Source organism: Ischnura elegans, chromosome 8, assembly GCF_921293095.1.
Source record: "Ischnura elegans chromosome 8, ioIscEleg1.1, whole genome shotgun sequence".
NCBI classification, from domain to species: domain Eukaryota; kingdom Metazoa; phylum Arthropoda; class Insecta; order Odonata; family Coenagrionidae; genus Ischnura; species Ischnura elegans.
The window spans coordinates 40,562,555-40,586,061 of NC_060253.1; the positions used below are offsets into that span (position 1 = coordinate 40,562,555).

A 23,507-nucleotide genomic window follows, 5' to 3' on the forward strand; every position below is an offset into this window, starting at 1 on the left:
CATCGACATTCAATACCCTACGATTGTCGACCAATAAGCGCTTATATTCGAATTATGGTCGATATTTAATTGAAAAATTGACAGTTGTTAATCCCACCTACTTTATATTAACGACTCTTATCAGTCTAAGCTTTCCAAGTTTTAGGAATGTACAAAGGTTTAACATACGTTATATTATAACAGCCAAATACTTGTGGAGTCTTTTCCCAACAATACAGATATTTAACAAAAACATAATACGATACCACAAAAACTTTGTGTGCTATCGCAGTCACATTTCAAAACATTGGTTGATTTCCAATTGAGAATATCAAATGATTGATGGAGAAACGGAAACTTGGATCGGAAGTATAGTTTTTATGGTGAGGCATTTCCATAGTAAAAGTAGCCGTTTACAATTTTGATTTGACTCGTACGCAGATTATTCTAGTGGAGTGGAACGCGACTACAACAAAAGGTCAAACATCTTTCGCGGAATCGAAAAACATGCCACCGTGGTGGCGACTGAAAACGCAGACGCCTCCGGTCGCGGTGGGCACGAAAACATCTAAACGGCAGCCGGAAGCGAGCCAAAAAGGCCGTAGTACTCGGCCGATGCATCAACCACCCCTACAAAAGCGGGGAGGGCTTGAAACACTGCAACACGCGGTGAAGCCAAGCGCGAAAACACACTTTTTCTCCTCTAGGCCCCTAAATCCATTACTCCCTCGCAGGAGGAGAGAACGATCACACAAGACCAGGGAGAGCTAATAAAGAAAAAGATTAAATGAGAGCGAGCGTAACAATATGAAATTCAATCATATCGGGGAAGTTCGGTGAAACTTCCCCTATATGATTCCTGAATGATTTTATGATAACCCAGTATATTATTATATTAACCCGCTGCACCGCATTAAATGGAAAGCTAAAAATAATTGCAAACAAACGTATTGCGCCTAAAAAATTCTAAAACTCCACCTATTTCTGGATACCTTCACTCTTATCATTAAACAATGATGAGGTTTCAGTAATTCATTGGAAAATATAGGATAGAGGGGCAGAGATTTCTCAGACGCTAAGCTGTGGTCCCCTCGGCGCTTTGTGTTTACAGTAGGCTAATGTCTGAAGCCGGGTTTCTCTTAGTCGAGCAACTATGGGCGTACACATTGAAATTTATTAATTATGTAAAAAAACGTTCGAAAAATAAAAATATAAACTGTAAGTAATCATGTTTTCATATGAACCAAGATGAAGTACATGCCATTCTTTTATGATAACCCTGTATATTTATGCATGCAACCCAACAATTGCATTGCTGCTCCCAACTGAATGAATAAGTAAAAATAATTACGCCTCGCACCTTAAAGGACCTAAAACTCCAACTATTTCTGGGTACTTTCACTCTTTAAGCTTAAAGATAGCTTCCATCCCAAAAGTTACAAAAATTATCCTGGATACCACCTCTCATCAAGGTGTTCTATAAAAATGTTTCGTCATCATTAGATCGGAGAGGGTATGTTTTTGACATTGAGAAAAATGACGGTTCAAAAATGGCAATAAATATTACATTGTTTTTTAGCTCTAAATCCTCAAAGTTTGCAGTATTGTGGGATATTTATACACTGAATAAAAGCTCAATCTCATATTACGTGAAAATAAATTTGTGAAACGTTAGTCCGAAGAATCTGAATTTACCAGAATAGCTAAAAGTTACTTACATCAAGTAGCGCAAAAACAGTTTGTAACCTCTAAAGCTAATTGGTAATAAGGAAATTGACAGGATGGAGGGACAATGATATAGCTGGGGTAAGGGTTATGTTGGCTGTTTCTCGAGCAGATAAGGACGATGGAGGAAATTGGAGCAACTGGGGGTGAGGGAAAACGCTTGAGGAAGGACGAGGAAGAGAAAAAAAAATTCGCGATTTTTCGCCGCCGGTTCGAACCTTGCCTCCGGGCGCCAAATTTATCGCGATTTCTTACGACGAAGTCATCCGTCATAATCGCCGAACGGGTGGGAAGGGGGAAGTACCCTTACCCCTTTTACCCTTGAGTCCCTTCTTCCCCCCTTCTGCACCACCCGAGAGCACTGTATCCCTGCAAGAAAAAACATTACCACTCCTCCCCCGACGAGAGTTCCAGATACTATTCCCCTCCCCCCTACAACCGTTCCCCCCGCTCCAGGAACCTTCCGAATCCCCTCTCCGCCGCTCCTATCTGGGTATCTCTCGTGTAGCGCAGAATTTTGAACGCGGCAAAAAGTTCCCGGAGCGCCAACAGGGAGTCCTCCCAACACCATGGAAACGAAAAAAAAAACCTAAGAGGAAACGGCCCCGAATGCTGAGGCGGAATCCACAAAAATACGAAACTCCGGAAACGGCCGCGAGATGGGGTTGGGAGCGTGGGGATAGGAAGGGGATAGCGTAGAGAGAGAAATGGAATGGATAAGGGATAGATAAATGGAGCCATCTTCTTCTTCTTTTTTTTTCTCTCCAACCTATCTAGACAAGGGGGAAGGACCATTTGAGCAACCGTTCCACATACTAGGTGGCCGGTTGCGTCTTCATTATTTTTTCCTCGTTTTTACATCCACGAAACTCCTCTCCGTTTCTTTTTTTTGCACATCACCGGGGATCAACACACACACACACACACATAAAATACGAGTTATGGATTGTATGACAGGATCGAAATGGCACCAGTTGTGCTCCCTGTGTGTCTGTTCGACGGTCGGAGAGAAGTTGTCGGTGACGAAGGACGGGGGCAATGATTTCCAGAAATGTTCCGTGGCCTCTCGAGCAAGACCGAAACATTAAATCAAAGTGAAGCTTCTTTTCCCAAATCGGAGATGAGCTGCAGTAATGCTACTGGCGCAACAAAAGAACAATTCCATTGAGCGATCTGAAAAAATGGGTGCAAAAGACTGACGCGATGGTGGTTGTAAAAAATGACAGATATATTTTATGGAAAAATAAAGTATTGTAACATGCCATCTATACCTTAACTTTACATCGTTCACTTTCATAGAATATGTAATAGTTTAAAGGTGTATTTACTCAACAAATATATCGGTATACTATACAAGGCCGTAGCAGCGGGAGGTCAAGTTGTTCAAACCTACCTTAAATATACCTGTCACCTCCTCAAATGATCCAGCTCCTGTGTTTTTTTCTGGCTACAGCCTTGAGAGAATGTGCCGAGAGTTTTGAATCTAAATCCGAGCAAAATCTCGCGACCTCCACCTGTTTATAACCCTTTTATAGCGATTCCCATATTTCGTCTAGTCAGACTAGTCCTCTCTCAATGCATGCGCTTGAATTTAACATTGCTCATGACAAGGAGAGCTCAGAAGCCAAAAAAATAGCCTTCAGTGTCATTATAATCCTTTGAATTATTAGCTAAACAAAATAAAGCTCTGTCGCCACATTAAGTTACTTACTGGTAGTTTTAAAAAATAACTTAAATACCAACTTATTCATTTATTAACTGGCATCAAGTCGTCGAGTTATTGTCACTTACCGCTCTTGTCCAATCACAGTGGTCACGTCGATACTATAACTGCGGTTATGAGAGATAACCGCCATATTTTAACCAGGCATTTAGGAAGGATGTGCGTATCGCAGAAGAATGTACGTAAACGGAGCGATGGGAAGAAATTTATGCGAAGTTAATCCTAAAATTCTGAATGATCCTTTCTTCATAATGGCCTGCAGTGGCAGAGGTTCGATGCATCATTCAACAGGGAATTCATTACGCTTGAACAGTTTCAACACAATGCCCTGTCGTCGATCGGAAATCCCTCAAACACCATCATACCGGTAGTTCACGCAAATTTCTCGCAGAGAGAGAGAGGTTTACTACGACAGCCTCCTCTCTAATCCTACTATTTCCAGTTAATGACTCCATTCTGTAGCGCCTACTTAGAGGTTCTGTCATTTTCAAGGCGTTTTTGTCGTGAGCTGGAGTATAGTCCGGGAAGACTGGTTAGTTTGCATGCTACCATCACCGGAAGATCGCACAGAAAAGTTTTTGAATGAACACCCGAAACTAATGGAAACTCTGGGTATCCTTTATGTTGCAAACTCTTAAGGACGTTTTACACGGGGCACGAAATTGCGCAGGTTAGAGCTGCATTAATTTCTAAAATGGCGTGGAATTGCGCGAATGCATGAACGAAATTGGAACAGGGGCTATTTTGCCGTTTCGCATCCACGCATTCTCGCATGCGTTCTAGCAATTCACCGCTTTACACGACGCAATTTTGATTGCGCCTTCGCACGTACGTCAGATTGCGCAATTCCGTGTACCGTGTAAAACGGCCTTTACGTCCCGTTAAAATGCAGGTAGCTGCCTATGAAAATGGAGGGATTCACACATATGACCAGATAAACGGATGCCAGAATTTTTTGAGATCCAAAGAACATAAGTTCAATTTGCAAGATCGACCTCAATTCACACAAATCAACAACTTATCGTAAGCCGAGGAAACCTCTCGGATGTCATTAAATCACACGGGAGTATCTAATGATATTTTGAAAACTAAACGAATTGGGAATAACTGCTAAATAAAACTGGTTAAAATATGCGATTGATTCTGTTATTACACTATTGAACTCTGTCAATTGAATGAGCAAAAATATATAGAGAATAAATATTTATCCGCAACTAGAGAGAGAATAAGTTATATTCAAGGAAAGCCGTATTCCATATGGCTTTATTAAAGTCGTCTATCATAACAATGCCTTGGCCGTCAGGCTGTTTGACGCAGAATAACAGACACGCTTGAAGCAACACAACTTTCCGCCACCCGAGCACTGCAGACGGAGTTTTCGTAATTCGTCAAGTAATTGAAGGGAAAAAACGAGAGGGGAAGAAGCAGTTCGAAAAAAAACAACAGCGCCAGAGGGAGTGAGCAGTTACTAAGAAAAAAACACGGAAAATGCATCGCGGTCTCGTCTAAATGCTTCGACGGAGGAGAGACAAGGAAGTCACCCATAGCGGGCGCCTCCTCTCTCCACCCGCCAATAATATTATAAAGGAGTCGCAGCGGCGACCGGCAATTGGCGCTGGCGTCGGCGTTGGACCCAAGAGGAAACTCCGCTGGGTCTATCAACTGTTTCATTTATAAATATTTTATCTGTGCAAAATAACGTTTAAGGAGATAATATTTTGAGATTTTTAATGGCTAAGCGTGGTAGATTAGTGGGTAGAGCGCTTTTGACCGCAGGATGCCGGGTTCAAATTCTGGGGGAAGCTATTAGACACCCCTAAACGAAGTGAAAGGTATAGTACAGTATAGTTTAATTGAAGGAGGCCAAGAGAAAGGAATTGGCCCTCTTACCCTTAGTATTATTCGCATGATTGTGAGCGCTTGGCTTAATGTTAGTCTGAGTTGAGCTCGTCCCTCACCTATTCATGGGTTTATTCTCTGAGTGAGAGTAATTCATTGCTCCCTAACTAATTACCGATGTTATTCATTCAATAATATTTCGAATTTTTTTCATTTACAGTGACAGTACATTAAATTGGTTCCATCTTACAATCGTAATCGATAGCCATGACAGATATCAAATTTGCATGCATAAAATATAAAAAGTTACACCGAAAATGCTGAGTTACTTTTTATTGGTATTTTGATCATCCCCGGTCGTCGCGTAACTTAGCGAGAGAGATAGGGAGGGTAAGACAGTTGCCTCATGGCGGCCAATGAGGGCACAGGAGCCGGCGCCAGATTGCTCGGAGGAGGGTGGATCAGCTGGCAGTAGAGGGGTGGGTTGGGTGGACCGCGTTAAAAGAAAGAGGAGCACTTTTGGCGGATGGAGTAGGAGCAGAAAAGAAAGCGGTGGGAGTAGCCAAGGCGCAAATAAAAGCGGCATTGTCGACCGTAATGCAAGGATTTGTTGGAAGAAAAACATTACCAAATCAATGGCTTGCTAGTTCACTTCGTGAAAAGGTGACATGATGGATTAAGGGATAAACGTTGACATTTCAACAAGAATTATTAATAGTAAGGTGGGTAAAATTGTCTAGTTTTTACAGAGCAATTTTTCATGATTTTAATCCCAATTTATAGACTAATCTGGAAAAAAATGCTTAAAAATTCTTTATAACGACTAGACAATTTTCACCACACTAAAATAAATATTTCTTTACGTTCATTCATACTAAGAAAAATATATTGAAGAAAAAACAATATCTCTGGGAGACTTTGTTGTCTATTGAATTGTGGAAATCAATTTTTTTCCTTATTTGTATTTCTTTACGAGTATTTCTATGATAAAAAATCATTGAAGAATTCAAAGAACACTTGCTAACACTGTTGTTCTAATACCTTGAGAAACTAAGTCTTATTGCTTCTATTTCTAAAGAAAAATGAATCGCTCTAACTCTGATTTTTTTCCAAATATAAGAAAATCGCGGAAGAAAAATAATGGAAACTTTCCAGCGATTTTCGAGCATACTAATTATAATATTCTTAGAATATATTCGTCTAAAAATTTAATGCACCGAAAAGTTTATATTTACTCAAACAGCAACGTAACTAGGAGCATTCTTTGGTGGGGACGGGATGGCCCAGGACGGCGAACCCCCCCATGAAATGGGGGTTGGGAAAGTTTTTCAAAGTGACTTGCCTGGAAATACATTTCGCGTCATATTGACGCCAAAAATTTAACTTTAAGCAGATGCAGTAATTAATTAATGTCAAAACTAGACACTAGTTTTAAATATTTTTAAAATTTCTTTGAGACTTAGGGGGGTCCCCTCGTACCCCCCCCCCTAGTTACGCCGCTGTACTCATAAATATCCATAGGAATTAATTGCATTTTGAAGATGATAAAGCTCAATCAGCAAATCGAAATAAAGCGTTATTCTCAATGACGACAAGGTGAGTGAAGTACTTCCGTATCGAATATATTAAACATGTTCAGGAATACAATCTATGAATATATGGTTCAATCCTCTGATCGTGCGCGATATATTTCCCCAAACAATATCTCCTCTACATATCGTCATTAATACCCAAGAAACTTAGGCAAACAAAAATATCGCACAAAAATGAGATTTTTATGCATAGTGGAGAGGAGAATAAATAGTTAGAAATGTTATGAAGAGCCGAAGGTGGATTATAACCGCTTACTTTGCCCAATCGTTAGCGCAATTGAGTTAGCGCTTCGAAAACATGGCTGTCCTTTTAAGTTATGTGATTTTCTGACTCCTATCCAGACGGCCCACAGTCAAAGCTTCCTCAAATTTTTAAAGAACTGTACCAAAATCGGGCCAAACGTAACGGCTATCCGACAGGGTTAGCATTTAAGGAAAACTGGAAAATCGAAGAGAGCCCCTTGTGTATGCATAAGCCTATCGGGCACAGTTCACGGAAGAAAAAATAATGAAGTTAGCAAACGATTTGCGAGCATGATAATTATACGAGCATCCCTCAGACACAGTTCGCATTAAAGGAGAAGAACTATTGAATCAAAGAAATCCCTCCATGTATACGCACGACCAAAGGGCTTGAGAGCAATAGACTGAAGGACTTAACCCCATCTTTTTCTGTAATAGTATACATCGCTTAATTATCAATAAATAATCAGGGTATTTTCTAGTAACCCTAATTTCCAGTTTATTCAAACTTAACGTGTTCTATTAAAACCCATGAATTCATTTTATTTTATATCCAATGAACAATTGGGTATTGTAGCAAAAATACCGGTCTTACTACAAGCAAAAACTAATTCGGAGGTAGGATAGACATATTTAATAATATATAGGTCGATCACATAGAAATAATTTAAACATTGAGGATAAATGCAGCGGAGAGAAAAATACTTAATGAGTCAGAATTTTTCAGCACTACAGAAGACGGTCGAAAAACAAGTGAAACGACAATGCAGAATACAACCAACGATAATAATAGCTTAAAAAATAGCATAGAAGAATATGAGACAAAAAGTTCTGTAAAAAACTACAAAAAACAAGATGAAATACTGTGCGGAATATTTAATTTTTTCAATAAATAACTTTAACCAATCGCTGTTGAGGATCAAGTGAACGGAATTCTTAACCATTTAGACATTCACTTGAAGAGGAGCGTGAGACAACAGTTTTCATCAAAATTCTAAGAAGCGGATAGAGGAATACGCGGCATACTTTAATTTTTAAATAACTAACAGCTAGCTACTCGTTGATCTGTCTGTATGCGCCATGTTTAAGGCAGTTGGAGAAACTTCCCTAGGCTTCGGAAATAGGCATGGGAGGTTGGGAGAGGAAAGGGCTGGACGCGACAACTTGGAAGCAAGACAGAGCTGTGGTGAAAGGGTTGAGGGGATACAAAAAGGAGCTGGGCAGGGGGTGCGAAAGACGATGATATGTCGAGAACCCCTCCTGATGACGTCCCCTACCTCCTAGGCCCTCCTTCCCTTACGGGGGTGGTTTTTTGACGCTGCCCGGGCCCCTTGAAGGGATTGAGAGGGGGGAAGGGCCCCTAGGCAAGGGTCCTCAGGGGCACTGGGCAGAAAGGGTTGAAAATCTCACGCAAGCAGGAGAGGTTGCCCAATCCATACACCCTATGCCCTACCCATTGTTTTTTACGATTGCAAAAAACAAGCGAGTTTCGGAGGTGGAGGGGGAAAGGTACCCTTATGTAAGGGTTCCGGAGGGGGGAAAGGGGGTGAACCCTAGGAGTGGGGGGAGGGGAAGGGTACAGGCAGCGGAGAGTCGAGCGCTGGAACAAATACGGGAAAAAAACGGGGGAGACTTTCCTCATCTGCATGGATACCCGTCGACCACACGAGGCTGATGGAAAGACAGAAGGCAAAAAAACAAGCAGTGTGGGAATGGATGGAAGGGCTACGGTGCAGAAGAACTAAGCTCTTTCCCCGCTCCGCGCCTATCCCACGGAATATAAGAACCTCCTCCTATCTCCCGTGATTTTTTCATCGTTTCCTTTTTTTCTGTGCCCCGGTGAAAAATACTTCGCTTCCCTTGCAGTGAACGGAGCGAAAAGAAGCAACCATTATCTTCAAGAAGTGGATGCTTGCTTCATGAGCGCTTTCTTGCATTTATGCTCGAGCGTTTACCAAACGGGGCGGGCGTAAACCTAGTATGCAATATGCTTGATTTGATAGCTGTAGTATCTAACGATAGCATAACGATATCTAGCGATTGTTAACGACGAAGTTACCCAAGAGTGCGAATACACTCCGTGATGGCAGAATAAACGAAAGAAATATTTTCAATTCCTCCTCTATGTGGGACAATAAAACAAAACTGCGGCTCATAATTCATCTACATTATGTAATACATTTAATAAAACTATCTGGGACTATATTCTTCGATTAAGTAGTAAAATCAACGTATGCCACTGGCAATACATCAATAGTCATCGGCTCTTACTGCGCTAGGAGTTGAACTATTTCATCTTCGCTAATAAGTCGAAGGAAGTTCGACGACTTCAATCGATTAGTAATCTCTTCGCAGTACTTCTCAGAAGTATCGAAACCTGCGAGACGAGCGTAACAGTTGATTTATATGTCTACAAGTAAAACAGTCTTTAGAGAAGATTCAAAAACAGTAAAATGCAATAGGCCCTACCATTAAAGGGTCCATGTAGTTTTCCCACAGTGGAAATTGAATAATTTACGCTCTAATTATTCGAAATCATCTTTAATTCGTACTTTTGAACCAGGTACCTAAAACTCTAGACAGTGTCATTGCAATAATTTATAATTTTTTATTCACAGTGACTCAATTGACGAAAACCAGCTAAATATACAAGGTTTATGAATATATTCTAACAATTTAGCTCCAAATACAGGTGCTAAATTGTTGACATAATTCCCTATTTGTTTTCTTAAAATCCTAGAATATTTTTTATTTTCAAGGTACAAGGTTCTACTTCGATTCGATTTATTAAATATTCTAATTATATACCTGTTCCGTTAATGGTCGCATTATCCTAGTTCCCTTAGGTAACCGTACTTTAGCCTTGCCTGAGCGGACCTCAACCCTTTCCTCCTCCCGCCCCTTACCGGGGAACACAGGGTCCTCTCCCCCTGACTGCTGAGATTTTTTATCATTTCCCTTTTTTTCTGTTCTCTCCCACTTCTCTTCCAACCCTTTCCTTTCCCCTCCATCCTCTCCCCTACTTCCCTTTGTCCTTAATCATCCCACCCTCCCCCCTACTCCCCCTTCCCAGCCGACCAAAAACAGTCGCGCCGCTGTTTTTCAGCGAGGACTGCTCAACAACCGCCGTTCACTTTTCTTTCGCACTCCTTTTTCAACCATACCGTCACACCACCATTCCTTTCTCTCTATATGCCTCCCTTAATGTTTTTTTCTTGTCTTCTCATGCTTCTTGCATATCTTACCCCCACAGAGAGCTGTTAATCTGCGGAGAGTTCGAATGATAAAAAAACACACGTACACGTCCATGCATGAGGAGTAAGCCAGTGCGTGAGAATGAGAGGAAAAAACTTCAGTATGGGAACGGCGTGATGAGAAAAAAAATCAAAAAATCGTTACTTCACCTCACTCTCCTTACGATCAAACTTCTCAAGGATATACCAGACGTTAGGAGTTATTTTATGCGCAAGGTTTTTTTTTATTCCCGTCCCCTCCTTTCTCCTTAGGGAGAGGTGTTTTTATAATGCATGGGAAAGTTGAAGATGGTGTGTATGTACATTCGGCAGGAGTAAGCGGGGACAACGCCCGCGGTTACCGTATAGTGACACCATTCCCTTTTCACAATCGATGGAAGGCGATGTTCGCGCATGGGTTTACTGAAGGAGGACGTTAAAGGGTGGCGCCCTTAAAACGAACTTATGAAAGCATTTAAAGAACAACGGTGTGTTGTTAGCCCTTCACCAGCAGGCTCAACCGCCACCGGCGAGAGATCCAAGATACCAATCGAAGAGGAGAACAGAGCGTCGCTCGCCTTAATGTCAGCTGAAGGAGAATATTAGCGAGCCCAAAAGACGAGAGACGGTTTAAACAGCGAAAGCTTTCAAAGTTAGAGCTAGGAGTTTCGTCAACGGTTGGACGAAAAGTTCAAATCTTCTAACCGTTAACATATCATATTACCACAAAGTTGCCTGAGCAAGTGTTAGGTGGCCCTCATAAAATGAATCGCACTTAGTATCTTACTCATGAGAAAACATTATGATACCATGTAAATCAAGAAATGGAAAGAGTTTTACTCATTCTCGTAAAGAGGTCATCAACTTAATAATTTCTGAGGCTCATTTTTTCTCACGAGAGAAATTTTCTGGAATACCATATTAATATTTAAATAGTATTTAAGCATTTTATTATACTATTCTAGCCGAGGAATATGTAAAACGAATCTGTTCACTCAATATCGTGGCATGTTGGTATATGATGATATTACCTATCGAATTTAAAGCTTTCCATGCCATTTATCGTGCCAAAAAATAATTGAATAATGCAAATATTGGAAATTATGGATTGGTATGCGCACATCGCTGCGTTGGGGTTATTTTTTTAAAACCGATTGAAATGACCCTAAGTGGCAATTTATACGAACGGATTGAGGCCGGTCTCTATGTATTCCCCTTCTCCGTGTTGACTTTGATGATAAAATACTGGACAACCATGATCGTGATATCCCAAGCCGTCACACAGACAACTGTATAATGATTCCACTCGGAAGAGAGAGCCCACGTTAACAATGCCGGCATGAATATCATCGCAGCAACGACTGACAACCCTGCAAAGCAAAGCGAGCGGTAACAACAGACGGATCAATTGCGGTGTCATCCTTTTCCTCCCTTCGAAGAGATAAACGCTTCGCACGAGCGTGGCGTGCAAAGGCTTTAAAATCCCGAGACAGCCCTCAAAATGGCATCGACTTTCCTTCTACGACTCTCGAAGCTCGCCTACTCCTCGCTCGCAAGGACGGGATTATGGCGGACAATGCAATAACTCTCCCTTCTCGCTCCATAAATGCATTGGCTCACTCCAATCGAACGTCACACGGACTGCACTCAATAACATAATCACCGCTTTCGAAGATTGAGGATTGATTTGAAGACAACCTTTCAAAAGGATACCAGATCCTCTGTGACTGACACCGTGAAATAGTTCATGCCTAGATACTATCTGAGCTCTGAATTGTACTGAATGTTTGAGCAAGGCACTGAAAAGCAATAATTAGTCATATTACATTTATTAGTCTCATTTATTATAGTAATATTTATTATTCTTGTTAAGACTTAGTGATGCTATTCGTAAGAACTCGTTTCGGCTTGGATTTCTTGACTTTCGTTGAGTATTACTCTGTTTATTCCCCCAAAAAAGGAAAATTGCCGTTTTATTTTATTTAACTTTTACTACCACCGCGGATGATATTTCAGTCTACAATAAATAAGGCAATATGGATATTTTAAACTGCTTTAAACTGCAAATACAATGTAGATTAGGTACCTAAATTAGGCCTTGAGGTAAACATTTAAAATAAATTCAATGAAGAGCATCTCACAAAAATACCGGTCACCAGGATTTCTAAAATACTTCTTGACATATAAACTGAATTGAATTTTCTCAAGCATAAAACAAGCCACATTAAACAATCAACTCGAAGGAATTCGTAACAAAGACGTCGTAAGCTATTGACATTATTTGCAGCATATTTGCCGCGAATTTAAAGTCTTAAGCTCAATACCTTAACTTCCTCAGCTTGAGTGAGGGCAGACGTCCCGGCCTTAGCCAAACTGGTGACGCAAGTTGAGGCAAAATATCTGCACGCAATTCAAGGTGTATAGCCTACGAACAATGGCATTCGAATTGCCCATAATAATTTATATCCGTGTTAATTGACTCAACCGGTTACTAAAACTGTGCAGAGTTACTGTGAGACAACTTGACAATAACGACACATTTTGTTTGAATCCGAGGCGGTAATAAAGATTAAATCAAATAACACTGCAATTTTCCTTTGTGGGGAGAATAAACCTGCGGAAACTCAAGAAGTGGAAATCGAAACGAGTTTTAAGAAATCAATAGCCATAAAATGCACGGTTGAGTATATAAAGCCAATTAAATTTACACGTGAGCCAACCCTCTTGTCCTTCCTCACACGAATTGAAGCTAACAATACCCATTCTCATTATGAGAAAACATGATATAGTATTACTTTACTGTGCCATAAAACACCAATTATCTAGATGAAAATAATGCCCAACAAATTGGATCCATATAAAACCAATGATCGAAAGATTACCGCCGCAACCCTCACATAAAAAGTGAAACGTTGACAGACTGACTTTCAACTAGACTGACCATGCCCGTGAAAAAATAACTTTTTGATGCCCTACGTAAGCCGATGACGGACAAAAGTCGGCAGGTATATTGCTCAATGATCGTTAAGATCCTCTTAAAGGGAGCGCAGTGACGTGGACTCAATGGGCATCGCCTCGGCCGATCCACCGTCACTAAACAAACTGCGTGACCGTCAGGTCGGTTTGACCCGAGACAGCCACGCGACTTGGGACATGCCTCGTCATTTGAGGGTATAGGGAACCCTTGGGAAGGTATACGAGAGAGGAGAAGGATAGGGGACCCAAGGAGTAGTTGATAGAACCAAAAAAAGGGAAGAGGTTCGTGCGGTAAGAGAAACGGTGCGGGGGAGTCCCCCAAGGTTCCGTCCTGGGACTTCTTTCTTTCATCCCTTCTCCTTACGCCTCCCGTCATCTGCATTCGGATTCCTTTCCTATCCCCTGTATTGCCCCCACCTCCTTACCCCTTTCTCTGCTCACCCGGAAGGCAGGGAACCCTTCTTGAGGGGGGGAGGGCCCCTGGGGGTAACACATGCGCGGCGGCCACTAGGCTCGTAGAAAGTATTCGGCGGCGGTGGGGATGGACTCCTTTGTGCCAAACACCCCTGTGGGACCCTGCCCACCCTGTACCCTCACCGCGGACCCAGGGGCAGGTGAGATGACGTGAGTTTGGCGACCCACCGCGGCTATTTTTTTTCTTACGTGATAATGAGCGCGTATGTGGAATCTTTCCGACTTTTTTTCCGTCAAACCTCACGTACCCATTCCCTCAACCAAGGCTTAACCCTTTCCTTTAGCGGAGCACGACTGCCGATTTTTTCATCTTGCCTTTCTACATTATTTTTCGCCCTGCTCCCGTCTGCTAAGCTTCTTTCTCTTCCACCTCTTCCATTCCCACGCATGCGTGCAAGGCCTGGTCGGGAAGAAGACAAAAAACTAAAAGTCGGGCGGGAGGGAGACCGATAAAAAAGTGGTGCTAGGGCTGGAAATTCTGTCGGCCATTGCGTCGATACCAAGAAGGAAAAAATACAGACTCGCGATTTTTTACTCCGCACATTGTGTTCGAAGGGCTAACAAAAAAACACTAGGAAAAATGCCATCGAAGAACTTTTTGCATATTCCCATGCACCTAATTGCATACTCCTTCGGATCCAGCAGTCAACCAGAGGAAGTACTTGGAAATGGAGGTAGAAAATCTGACTAAAAATATTAAATAACACAGAGCGCAATTGAACACATATAGCGTTTCGCGAACGTTACGAATAAGGGTTTTAAACAAACTACCCTCCTTTAATTTAAACTTTTCAATAAAACATAAAATTGCTCTTGGGATAAAGTTAAGCTTAAGACTTTAGGCTTTTACTCTTTTCATCTTTAGGGGAGCAATAGTAATATCCGACGCAGCAGCCAGTGTCTTCAGGCTCGAACATACCCTTTTAATATTAATTTAGCCGTTTGTACCAGGTGCACAGTGATTCGTTGGCGTGACGTTGAAAAAAAACTTCTTTCAAAAATATGAAAGGTTGTACTTATCCTCTCCATCATGATATAATTCACGATTTTCCGATGAAACTTTCAACTAGTTCAGCGATCAGAGAATTCTTGGCATTTACCAACAGATGGAGCTAATCTCACACTCGGCTGGCTCAACTAGCCAAACTAGTTCATCTGTAGATAGCCAAGGATATAATCATCTAAAAAATCGAAGTATAATGACCTCGAGAAGTGGAACGATTCACATACTTTCGAAAGCATGTTGGTACTATTGCCCTGGCACAACTTTGCTATTATTAGATGTTCCAAGCTTGATGAAAGCATTCCTATTCAAATGAATGATGCGGCGAAAGTATTTTTGAGCGAGCTCATAAAATAGTAATGATGCGGCGCTGTCACTAACGGTTTTCGCATTCTATCGGTGATGCACTGTGAAAAAAAGAACGACAAAAATTTCCTCTCTACCACTGAACGCACTTAAGCACCAGTATGTTTCAGTACGTGTCAGTAGTAGAAGCAAATAGAGAGTGCCTACGAAGAAAAAAGGAAGAAACGAGTCGAAAGCTCATATCACCCGGTTCCCGTTTGCTGTGAGTGTGTTATGAAAGGATTAGGTCGGGAAGACTGCCAGTGAGTAGTAAAATCCATGAACGCTAAAGCGCAAGATATCACAAAATATTACCCGGGAAAACTGGAAGAGAATGCTCCCAAGAAAACAGCGTGATTAGGCACCCGTATAAATGAGGAAACCATTTTTACATTCGATTGCAATCAGACTTGAAAAAGAACGTTAATTCAAATAAAAACTGAATTCACATCTGTTTCCATCAACAAGGAAATATTTAAGGATGTTCGCATTGACGGTGTAGACAAGGGTTTGGTATGACAGGATAGGAATATTGATAACAACGTAAAAAGAGACACTAATAAGTCCATATATGTTACACTAGAAGTCCGTAAGAGACATTTACTTCTTTCGGCGTAATATTATGAGATATTACGTACTATCAAGTCAGTGGGTCATTTTAAAATATAGAAATTTTCAATTCATAACATATATTGCAAACATGTAATTAATTAAAGTCAACGGTGGGTACAACTTTCAACCATTGTCGGCAAGCAAGAGAACTGACAATTTCAGGCATAAATAAATACCTTAATTAAAATAACCTACTAAAAAATGATAGCACCTAGTATGCTAAGGAGAATATGATGATAGTTAAGTTCTAATTTGGATTCTATCAAATAAACTCCCCGCTTTAAACGTTGTTTTCATTCCAAACAATTCCATCAGATTTTTTTCCAAGACAAAGCTTAAATCATATTCGTTATAAACTGAGACTCTGCATCATTCCACAAATAATTTTCATCCACTTTTCAAGGGACCACGATCTCTTTCACGAATTCATTTCACGTCCGTAATCCGAAGTTAGACAGCACAAACTTTTTGCTCGAGATTTAGAACAGGCGCATACATTGTGCAAAAGTAAAGTCTCCGCTAATCCCGTAGGGCTTGCACGGAACGGTTGCGGTTATCTAAGCCCGCGACTAAAAATCAAGCAGGTCCTGCAGCTTTACCAAGCGGGTTTGGTCTGAAATAGATACATATTGGTCGATGACGTCCCATGGGGCAAAGCGGGATGGAAAAAAGAGATAAATAAAGGAACGAGAATTCCACAATCCGTGGGCCTTTTTCTCTGCGGCAAGAGCAAAAATCGCGAGCGTGGAAGTGGGGAGAAATTTTTGAGTCGGCCGATACATTTGTCTCCCTCGCCGCGTCTCGATTCGACCGAAAATAAACTCCCTTGTTGCTCCCGCCGACGTTTTTCAAAGCGTCCCTCAAGGCGTCATCCTGGGGCCCGTCTTCTTCCCTTCCGCCCGCCCAACCCAAGCGTCTGCCCTCCGCGAGGGATGTTCTACGCCCGTCTACGCTCTCTGCCTCGTACGAATGGACTCACTAGTCCAGCAGTGACTTCCAGTCCTCCCCCAATCATACTGAGTTGAGTCCGCTACTATGCAATTCAAAACAAATAGTTTTCGCAGACGTGATAAGGAAAATTATCGCTAAAGATCCATAGAGGCTAAAAATCATAAATTAGGATATAAATAATCTCAATTATTCAAATGTATTCAACGGTGTTCGGCGAGATGTTGTGGAACATAATGATACAATGATAAATGAAGGACATGCACTAAGTTTGCTCTTCATTTATCATTGTCAATTATTCAATCATAAATTTTTTAATTAATACTTATTTCAGGTATTCGAGCCAACGGTAGTGAAATCTCCATATAAATAACGACATCTGTCTTTAATTACTTCCTTTTGAGACTAATATTTGCCATTGCAATAAAGCCACGCCATCCAATCAATTTAGAAAGGAATAAAAGAGTTCATTCTAAGGATTTAAAATGCAATTACTGAAATTAACTACTGCTATAAATCAATGCAATCAACAACAACAAAATTAAACTATGTAAGTAATTAGCGTAACAAAATTTCATACGGCGATTCCACCGAGTTATATCAACAATCGCGAATATTATTAAAAACAGAATTTGCAATACAGGTCGATCACATCGAGGATGGCACTTGTTATCTATTTCTTTCGGAAAAACTTTCAATGCTCAGCCATTGAAAAGTAGCAATCTAAGTCGTGATCTCGAAGAAGAAAAAAGCGAAGGCGAATCCGTTTTTGCAGGATAAGAGACGCGATTATTCAAAGTCCGAAGAAGACTCTAGGATTCGCCCAACTTAACATTTCGGGTCTTCTTCAAACGAGGACGCGAAATTATGTTCCGAAGGGCAAAATTGAACGCGAGGCTGTTTGAACTCGGCGTTCAATAGTTCGGGTTTGGATAATGGCGACCATGCCCAGAATGTGCAAAAACAAGAAAGACTTCACAAGAGCAAATTGAAAACCGAAAATAAGCGATTAAGAGTGAATTTTAGCTGAAAAAAATTGTAGGATACTAATGAGTCGCGAGTTGCCTCAAAGTTTTAAAACTTAAAAACGCCCACGGCTGGTATTTACAATATTTAGACACACGCACAGACATTGAAATTAAGATGGTGAAAGTATGAGAATAAACTAGTTCTTTCGGCAAATTAAGGAATGACTGGAATTGAGAATTGGGTCCATGTAAAGAAAAAAATAATTAACAGAAGGAAAAAAATCGTTTCTTAGTTCGTCCTCAATTTTGATAACGTCTCACTGGTTACTGATGAAAATATTAACTTTCGAAACAGAAAATTCAAGTCAATCAGCCGAAGCAGATCATGAGAGGAATAATGTCAGTAGTAGTAACCATATCTTCTGATTAATTTTCCTGTGTCTTCATCAAACAATTACGAATGCTAATAAACTTAATAATGATAATTGTTGATGAGGTTTTCCAGGAAACATCTGTGCAAAGGATTTTGAAATTTATTCATTTCCTCCAACCTACGGACTCCGCCCTCAAGCAACCATCTGCTGATGAAGGCTCAAACGTATTTTGAATAAATAATGTAGGATGGAACAAACGTTCTTTGGGCAAATTATCTCCAAAATCAACGAGTAATTTACATTTTAAGCCCCTCATTACTTCCCATTCTAAACATATTCATACTATTTAGGTGCTTGGGGCATCGGGTAGCGGAATAATTAAATTATTCCTTAAACGACTTTTTGAGTTTAATGCGAATTTGTAGACGACCATATTTATAAAATATATCTGAAACGGTACCAAATAAAGTTTAATAGAAATAATTACATATAACTGATAACTTCAGGCTTGGCTTTGTGAAACCTCTCCATATTGGATATAAATGAGTAAAACTTTGTCGGGTTCTCTATTATATTAATGTGGGCACATCTTCAGTGAAAACCGGTGCAAGTGCGCAGTAAATGCACACGAAATAATAATTAAATCCGACATAAATCGAAACAAAATGATCAATTTGCAAGTAACATCTCCCTCGGAGTGAATATAACTTCACGCGCAAACGAAACATTTTCTGTGAGTGACCAAGGAAACCAAAGGGAGTAAGGGAAATTAAAATTTCTCTAGAAGCAGAAGTGGCGCCACAAACTTTGTCCTAAAATTTTTGAAAGTGATTGTACATCTCCAAGTAACTACGTTACGAAACCCGGGTCGTGCCCATATTAATATATTAGTGAACCTGATAAAGTTTTACTCCTTTATTTCCAAGAAATTGTTACAAAAGAAAACTTGTCACCATTGAATGAGACATTCCTGAAGTTTTGCTCAACAGATTGCAAATGCCTAATCAGTCAGTAAGGGCTCACCTCAATATCATAAGGCATTAATTTCTACAGAAAATAGCCCTGTGTTTTACAAATTTCCTTACAAAAAGAACTACGCATATCATATTCTACGGAGCAATTTGTGCGACATCAGTCAGCGAGTTCGTAAGTTATTTAATCAAAGCTATTCCATAAGATTTTTACTGAAAATATACCTTTTTTCCGCACGATGTCTTAGAAAAGAACACCGCTTTTAGGAAACGACGGCGATTTCCTCAGAATTACCAACTTAGGATTCACGAATTCACTAAATTAAAGTATTACATGCTCATTATGGTGCATGGTCATTATTCTAAGAGCGTAAAAGGACATAAACTATCAGCTAATTAATGACGGCACTAGCATAGAAAAATATCCTAGGAATTTCGGTAATTTCTGTGGTACATGTGATCCCTAAGTTATTATCGTGGTTTCTTTTATCTTTTGCAGGCATTTTTTAATAGCTCAGAGTATGGACGGGATTACATTCCGAATCGTTGATAGAAGATAGATTTCCTTCATTAAATATGATTTAAACTAGAGAAACCTATTCTCAGTATCTCTAGCTTCAGTATATCCAGTTTAAATCATATGTAATGAAGTAACTTCGCTTCTATCAACGCTTCAGAGTGCAATCTAATACTGAAAGTATCTCTAGTAAAACCATATTAAATGAAATAAACTTATCATGTTTAGACTTTCTATCATAGTTGGCGAAATAGGGAAATCATGTTGTAAACACGCTCATTAAGGAAATTCATAAACAAGTGAATATAAGTAATTTCTAGGAGACTCGATTATATTCTAAACTCGCCCGTTAAATACAAAAATAAGAACTGTAGATCGGCGAATGCGTGCAGTATGTATGGACATTAAGTAGGCGGTAGGTACTCACGGCTGTCATTGATGCAAACGATAATTTATAGCGTACTATGTTATACCCTAAACATGCTTATAAAGGACGACAATGAAGAAGTGTAGATCGGCGAATATGTGCTGTATGGATGAACTTGAGTAGGTGGTAGGTACTCACGAGTGCTATAACCTTAATTCCTAGCAGACTAAATTATGTTCTTAACTCGCTAATGAAATACGACAATTAAGAATTGCATATCGGCGAATGTGTGCTGTATGGATGGAATTTAATGAGATGGTAGGTGGTACTTACGGGTGCCATTGGCGTTGCGTCCGAATATCCTGGTGGCGGGCGTCGCCTGGTGCAGGAGGGCGGCGGCGGCGGCCGCGGCGGCGGCTGCTGCAGCCGACGAGGTGGTCGGGGGCAGGGGGGGCGGGGCCGTGGTGGGCGGCACCGCGACGGAGGGCGGCTGGGGGGCGGAGGGGGCGCTAGGGCCGGGGACCGGCATCCCGTTGCCTCCGCACCCCTCGCCCCCGAGGAGTGCGGCGTCGGAGGCGGCGGTCGAGGGCAGCGGGAGCCGCGAGGCGACGATCGACGGCACGACTATGGAAGCAGGAGGTCGGATGGACGATGAGGAGGCGGAGGCGGCCGGGGGCCTCGTTTGGGGGGGCTGCTGGAGGTGGGAGGAGGCGGAGGTGAGCGCCACGTGGTTTTCCATTAGGCGGCGGGGGCGGCTCCCGAGGCGGGGGCCATTGCGCCCGGAGGCGGGAGTCGAAGTGGGGTCCACGAGGGAGGAGACGGGTGAAGGCTCGACGCCTCCCAATGGACACGTCGTGAGAGCTGCGGAGAGAAGAAGGCGAGAGAAATATAATTAAACGATATTCAATAAAAACAACAAATAAACAACAACAGACACGAAGTATTTAAATACCTCCTGATTTTTCTAGTTTGGGCGTTTTCCTGCAGTGGTTTTTTCGCTGAATGATATTACACCCTTATCCTCATGTCTTTTCCCAAAAACAGAAATATTTTTACACAAAATTTTACACATACTTTTTTATCTTTTTTGACATTTCACAAATAGTGTATATTGTATATCTTTTGTATTGTAATTTTTTAATAAGTTCACATTGACGCTATCGAGGGGTTAGGTGGAAGAGGGGACTTCTTAGTCTCAACCTCGCTCGAATGAAGGCATAATATTATTATAATTAAATGAGATATTTCGAGTTTAGATCGTAATACATGAATAAAATTGACCCTCTGCAAACGTTTCTACGTGAACTTGATATACCTCAATTGTAACGAAAACAGGATATCGAGTAGTAATTCATTTTAAGTTCATATATTATTTAAAACCTAAAAGAAAGAGCAGCGAAGAAAGAGGACGAGACATATTATTAAACGATATTCAAGACAACAAAAAACCAACTACATTCATCAACATTCAAATTGCCTGCTGAATTATAAAGAATATTTAATTTTGACCGTAATACAGGAATAACACTGACCTTCTGCAAAAGTTTCGACGTGAACTAGAGGAATCAGAATTGTATCGATAACCATACATCAAGAAGTACTTTAATTTAGGTTTATTCATGGATTATAAACCTAAAAACAGGGCAGTCAAGAAAGAGGGCGAGGCATATTACTAAACGATACTCAATACAGGAAAAATAACCAGCCACAGTCGCCGAGCATTCAAAATGCCTACCAATTTATTGAGATATCTCTAGTTTATATGGTGGTACAGTAATAAAATTGACTATCTACAAACGTTTCTCTGTAAATTAGAGATATCTGAAGTGTTAAGAAAATCGAGTATCGAGAATTATTATTTGTAGAGATTTGTATCTTGTTGTTATTGATCACCTTTTTAAATACTTTTTTAATGCAGAAATGTTATCTAGTTTTGGTCGTAGGTCATGCTAAAATACTTTCAATATATCGCCAATGTTTTGTTTTAATGCGGACATCATAAGGGCTTCAGTTTCACCGGGACACAACTGAATGGAACTGAAGCCCTAATGATGCTCGCCTTAGAGAACGAAAAGTTGGCAATAAGTTGAATTTTTTTAAATAATTACTTGCGATCAAAACTACATAGCCCTTCTGAAGCATATAAAAAACCAATTGTTGATGCTTCATTTCTTATTGAAACAAAAAAATAACTTTCAAAAAGATGAAAAAATAAAAATAACATTTTCATAAACATTCCTACTATTACGAAACACATCACCATCCCTACTATTGTACTAGATAATTTCAATATTTTCAAGCTGCCAACATTCCATTTGAAGAAACAGTTTTTTCAGGGCACACTTGAGTTCTCTTTGTTTTCGATCCATCTCCTCAAGAAACTAACTGACGGAAACTTTTAGTTCTTCAGATAAAATATTTTCCATAAAAGGTTAACTGGTGATCCTAATATAGCAGATAATGTCACCAGCATTTAGCGGCTTTTCTTTAAAAGGCTATAAATCATACTGCATTAATAAAACATTATGGCGGTGAAACACTTCAAGTGAATTATAAAACTTCGAACAAATCATTTTTAATTGCAGTTTATAATTGTAGATCAACCTTTTTAAAAGCAAGAGAATATCAGTCAACCTACGGCATTTTATCCATTAATTTCTTCCTTTTACTGAACATTTCACTCAGTTAAGTCCACAATATAAGACTGATTCGCTTAAGTAACAAAAAATTGACTGGAATCCAGTGCAATACAATGAATCAACTTAATATTGTTCGCAAATTCTAAAAAGGCCACAAAAAATATAATAGCAATGCGATATGGATTTTTAAAGACTCAATTACAGGAATACATTAATTCCAAGAGCACGATAAAACAATAACATTTTGAAATTGTCGATAAAACTCTAAGAATAATTAAAATTACGGCAATTTCTTCTGCAAAACAGGAATGAAAATTTAAAAAATTGGCAAACAAAATAAACAACGTGCAGCGAATATTTGTCATTATTTCGATGGTTTCACTTCATGTAAGGAGCAAAAAATATTTTTCTGTAAGGAAGTAAGGAAGTGTCATCTGTATTCATTCCAACTGGCGCGTCGTCAGGAAAAAGGGTATTTATTAATAGACATGCATTGAGATCTATCTCGCCATATTCGATGGTATATGGTATAATCTATGTATCTATAATATCTACTCATAAAATGGAATTGCTTAAATTCCCTATGTGAATATTTATGCCATTATTATGATTGTTTAACTACATGAAAGTAATTAAGGCAAATTTGGTAATAAAAAGGATGTTTCTGTAAGGAACTGAGTGTCATCTGTAAAAATTCTAGAAGGCGCGTCGTCAGTAAAAGTTATTATTTATTATAAACACCCATAGAGAACTATCTTGCCGTATTCGATATATTAAATACAACAATCTACCTACCTATAATACTTATCTACCTACATTATCCCTATCATCTCAGACTCAAACTTTGTGGAAGTTCATTTTATCGTTAATGAAATGAAAAAAAAGTTATATTCCACCATTTGTTTTAGTTACGACTAGTTTCGACGCAGTAGCGCCATCCTCTGTGTGTTTTTCATTTCATTAACGATCTACCTACGTG

General features: G+C 40.1%; 1 protein-coding gene across 3 annotated transcripts in view; it reads right to left on the minus strand.

Moving 5' to 3' along the window:
- Nucleotides 1-23,507, minus strand: part of LOC124163282 (NGFI-A-binding protein homolog) — a 156,637-nt gene that overhangs the window by 124,407 nt on the left and 8,723 nt on the right. For all 3 annotated transcript variants that reach the window (XM_046540080.1, XM_046540079.1, XM_046540078.1), the window contains exon 2: nt 20,223-20,750. In XM_046540080.1, coding sequence (XP_046396036.1) covers nt 20,223-20,628 — 406 coding nt within the window. In that variant the 5' untranslated portion in view covers nt 20,629-20,750. The remainder of the gene's footprint in view (nt 1-20,222; nt 20,751-23,507) is intronic.